The following is a 4,640-nucleotide window of genomic DNA, read 5'->3' as shown; positions in this document are numbered from 1 at the left end:
TCAACGTCTTCTGGCAGCTGTTTCCCTTTGAGCATTGAAAAACACAGCAGCCACAGGAAGACCTAAGTCATTCTCATCTGCAAAGTTCCTTGCGTTAAATAGGTCCCTTGAAGTTGGTATTTTCATCACTCCCTGCCTGCGTTTCTGCTTGAAAAGAAGGAATACAAACCTATGGATGCCTATGTTCGGCCTTGGAATTTCATAGTTCACCACTTCATTTCCTGATCAATTAATATACATATATAGCTTCACGGGAATGAAGATGTATGAATATTAAAAAAAATTAATAAAGTAAAAGTCACTTTCCCTGTCTGTATATGTATAATCTCGCATACATTATTAACCGTATATTTTTTAACATATACTCTTTTAAATAATTTTTTATTAATTAAAAATTATAAAAATTACGCTAGTCTCTCTTAATTTTTTACTCATATTTTTACATTTTATAACAAAATTTAATTAATAAATAAAAATACATTAATTAAAAAGAGTGAGTTAGCGAAACTACCCACTTGCAAATACATGAATGTCTATAATATGATCAAAGAACTTACCAAATGTGGCATCCGTTGTGCCTGGGATATCTGTGACTATCCTGTGAGTTAATAGAAGTTCAGTCAAGCTATATATAACTAAATGACTATACATATCTGATATTGAAACTCTTCTATCTGCATGCATGCATTTAATTTTCATATCTATGAACAAAATTTAATTTTTTTTTCTGTTTTTCTATCCATATTCGGATATTCCTGTATAGGTACTTTACTTTTTTCTTACCATAACGGCTCAAAAAATTTACCAAAGAATGGAGACTTAATTCTGCATGCGATGATTGATTAGTTATTTTAACCATATCATATATATTATATTGTATAATAAATACCAGTGTAAGTGTTCCCTCAGGTAGGGATCACTAGGGCCAGGGACGTCTGGATCTGTCATGACCTGAGAAAATTTCATGGAAATAAAATATATATTATAACAATAAGATGAAAAGAGATATAGAAGCGTGGATATTTGGTTAAAGAAGTAGGTACCAGAGTGAAGAAGGATCTCATATCGCCTCCATGAATCTGAACCTTAGGCTTAGTGGTTACTGAGGAAGGAAAAAATTCATGACCGTTGTAGACTTGCTTATTGTTGTAAGTGATAGTCGCTTTCACAGATGGAGTGAAATAATCAACTACATCTCCGATCACCCTCCCAATAACAAGAGGATCTGATGATATCATATTCACGGCCATGGAAGATTAATTGAAGTACGAGCCTCTGAAAGTGGTTGTGAAACCGGGAACAACAAAAAAGTTGTTAATGTTGCCTTGAGGGTGGTTGTGTGAGAATGTGAAGTAAAAACCCTATATTTATAATGTTCTTCCCTTCAATACACAGGAGACCAATTGACGAGGTAACAAGGGATGGGAGAATTGAAGAATATGGAATTTTATTTTTTGAAAAGAAGGATCTTATGATCAAAAGCCTGGAGTTGCACGAAAAATTATGATAACAGGACACTAGAAAATCATATATTTAATTTTAATATTAGTAATTTTTTTAATTATCTGTATTTACCACAACATATAATTCTTTAAATGTATTAAGAGCTTGAGTATTATATATTTAGTGAGAGTTTATAATTTTTTTTTGTCTAAAAATAATAGATGAGAGAGAGAAATTATAATTTTTTAATTACAAATTATAAAATAGTAAAAATTATAATAAGAGTTTACTAAAAAAAATGTCGAATCACGTGAATGTTTATATATTTTTTTCTTCATCTTTTGTTTTCTTGTTTTTAGTTGAGTATTTTAAGGATGAAGAGAATGCAAAATTTAACTATATCTTTTCAACAAAAAGTAAATCTTGATTATATATAAATCTTTTTTTTTTTTGGAAAAAAGAAAAGAAAAGAGGAAAGATTTTTGTTAATGCAAAGAGTAACAGCAATGCTAAATGAATTAGAAAAACTAGCATTTACCGTTTACTTCTAATGTATTCCATTGTTTTCTCCTATTAGCAGCTTCAAATATCTTGGATTTTGTTCTTTTGGGAGTGCAAAAATCCTGTATTATGAGTTGTTTATTATATATAATAATTTTATCTTTTTATGCATACTTTCTCTGATTTTATATTACATCATCTATCATATTTTATTATTAATATTATTACTATTTTTATTTTCTTTCTATCTCTCTTCTTATAGACTCTCTTAACACTCACAAAATATATAGGTTGTCAAAGAATAATTTTTGTTACGATAATATATATATATATATATATATATATATATATGTGTGTGTGTGTGTGTGTGTGTGTGTGTGCGTGCGAGTACTTTGGTTACGTTTCTTTTGTCTGTCAAAACATAAAAAAATAAAATTGCTTTCCTATTATAATGTCAGTACTATGCACGCGGTTCACTATGTGACTGTCTGGAATGATTGAGCAACCTTAAGCAAGAAAGGTAGAGATTAACTATGGCTTGGCACAAAAAATAAATGTTATCAATGTGAAGCTAGCACCTGGCGACGATTCTCAATTTCTATATCATTTCTCTTTATATATATTCAAAGGGGGAGGCAGGGAGAATTTGAGGTGCAAACTACAAAGGCATCGTTAAAACTAAAGGTATACATGGTGAAGACCATTTACACTAATGGTATAAAAAGGTGAAATTCCTTCCGTGGGTGTTATTAGAACCTTCCTTAACTGAACATTCATGGTAATGTTTGCCGACTATAAGGATAATTTAAGGGAGAGTTTGGAGTATAAAGGTATTCCACCCACAAATTATAGGCCACAAACAAAAAATTGTGTGGTGGTGGTTTGATGTCATTTCACGTAAAAGAAGATTCAGATGGAATGGATTACTTTTCATATTGAAATTGGGGCAGTGGGGGAGAGTGGATGGCTATATCTGGGAAACCCAGAACCATGAAATTTTTGTTCTCTTAATTACAGTATTCCTATTCCTCTTGTGATCACTTATAATTATACTGTTATCATTTACCAAGTAGTCTTATTAATTATTATTGTTTGCTTTCTATATTTGTAGCATATCTTCTTCTATTCAGTATAACCTTATCTTTTGTTATTGTTCTTTCGTGTGTGCATAGAATAAAATTCTGTATTCATAGCTAGGGAATAACTTAGCTTGATGCTTGGCTATAATTATCGTTTAATAACTAGATTAAACGGATTCGTAGAATCTCACCCGATAACTTCCATCACATCCTCGTTATGTTTATTTATTTTTTAAATAATAAGGAATAACAAAGTCTTTTCTTAGAGCTTTTTTTATTTTTTTATGTTTTTTGGCGAATAAGTCTTTTCTTAGAACTGTTCATTTCATTATGGGTTCCTCTAACTTTTAAGTTTGGTAGCTAGAAGGGGCCACCCAAACGGGCATCATATCTAGTGTTTGGTTTGCCTTGGCTGCAAGCTTGCAAATTTAACTTTTCGTTTAGAAGTCATTATTATTCAGTATGTGAACTAAATTAAACTCTTCAATGAAAAAGTTGTTTAGGTTCAATTCATAATAATTAAACAACATTATCAAGAAGGCATACCATTTTTTTAGTAGTCTCATTTAATATTAGAGATCGAGGAAGCATTCATTCATTATTATGCTCTATTAGTCGCCATATTCACTCCACAATTAGACTGAAATTTATTCACTCAAAATATAACATGTCAATTTCTTTTATATTTACCTTTTTAATATAGTATTCCAAGCCTAACAAAAATATAATATGTTTAATTTAATGGCACTCATCATTTTAATGACCTGACCTATTTTCACGACAAATTTAACAAAATAACAAGTATTTCTCTTCTTGCTACCTTTGCCTCCTCGTTTACTAGTTCACGAGGCCCTTGGAGTCAAACTTTTACATGGTGCTTAGTTTTCTCATAGTTAACCCCAAACCCAAATTCATAATAGAGGAAAACTGGGTCAACCTAGCTACATTGCTCCGTTGCTGTCAACCCCTTAGAAAAGAGATAAATAGGTTTCTATTTTTTTAATAAAAGTGAATTGAAAAAGTCTATTAGAAAATAAATAAAATTTTATTAATTAGTGTATGAATAAAGTTTCAATTACATAAATGCTTTTAGTAATAATTTGTTATTAAAAAATAATGTTTATTAAATAAAAAGTTATACATATATGTAGTATTTACAAAAAAATTAAAAACTTTACAATTCATCATAATGGTAATTTAATTTAAATTAAAAACCATAAATTTAAATATTAGAAAGTTTTTCTTTAAAGAACATAAATAAATTGAATAAAATATGCTTAAGATTTCTATTTGATAAGAATAGAATAAATAAATTAATGTATTTGTGGTTTGTTTTGGCTTTAAGGATAGAAACTGAAAATGGAACCAAATTTTGACATTCTTTTTTATAATTTATTTATTGATTGATTTTTTATCAGTTTTTCTGTTTAGAACGATTTTGATCAGTTTTAAACACTTTGCCTGAGTTTTTTGGGCTGGCCGAACAATCATAACAACATTTTGTACGGTGGGCCTGAAAACAATTTGTGTAAGTTAAGGGGCCCATAGAGGCCCTTTTAAGCGTAAAGTAATGAACGACGGTTGAAGCAGCAGCGGCAAAGGGTGTTCCTTGTTAGC

The 4,640-nt window shown here is 29.9% G+C and overlaps 1 protein-coding gene across 1 annotated transcript; it reads right to left on the bottom strand.

Moving 5' to 3' along the window:
• Positions 1 to 1,250, bottom strand: LOC113855357 (CEN-like protein 2). Its single transcript, XM_027486973.1, has 4 exons — positions 1,044 to 1,250; positions 890 to 951; positions 558 to 598; positions 1 to 221 (listed from the first exon to the last, which is right to left on the bottom strand). The coding sequence occupies exons 1-4, from the start codon at positions 1,248 to 1,250 to the stop codon at positions 1 to 3; spliced, it is 531 nt and encodes a 176-aa protein (XP_027342774.1).
• Positions 1,251 to 4,640: the final 3,390 nt, after the last annotated feature.

Source organism: Abrus precatorius, unplaced genomic scaffold, assembly GCF_003935025.1.
Source record: "Abrus precatorius isolate BTA unplaced genomic scaffold, Abrus_2018 Scaffold11, whole genome shotgun sequence".
Taxonomy (NCBI): Eukaryota; Viridiplantae; Streptophyta; class Magnoliopsida; order Fabales; family Fabaceae; genus Abrus; species Abrus precatorius.
Note: the sequence above shows the minus strand (reverse complement) of the source record. Positions and strands in the feature narration are given on the sequence as shown.

Coding starts and splice junctions, on each gene's coding strand:
- LOC113855357 (XM_027486973.1), bottom strand. CDS start 1,250: ATGGCCGTGAATATGATATCATCAGATCCTCTTGTTATTGGGAGGGTG. Junction 952..1,043: donor TGAGATCCTTCTTCACTCTG/GTACCTACTTCT, acceptor AAATTTTCTCAG/GTCATGACAGATCCAGACGT. Junction 222..557: donor CACAACGGATGCCACATTTG/GTAAGTTCTTTG, acceptor TTAATTGATCAG/GAAATGAAGTGGTGAACTAT.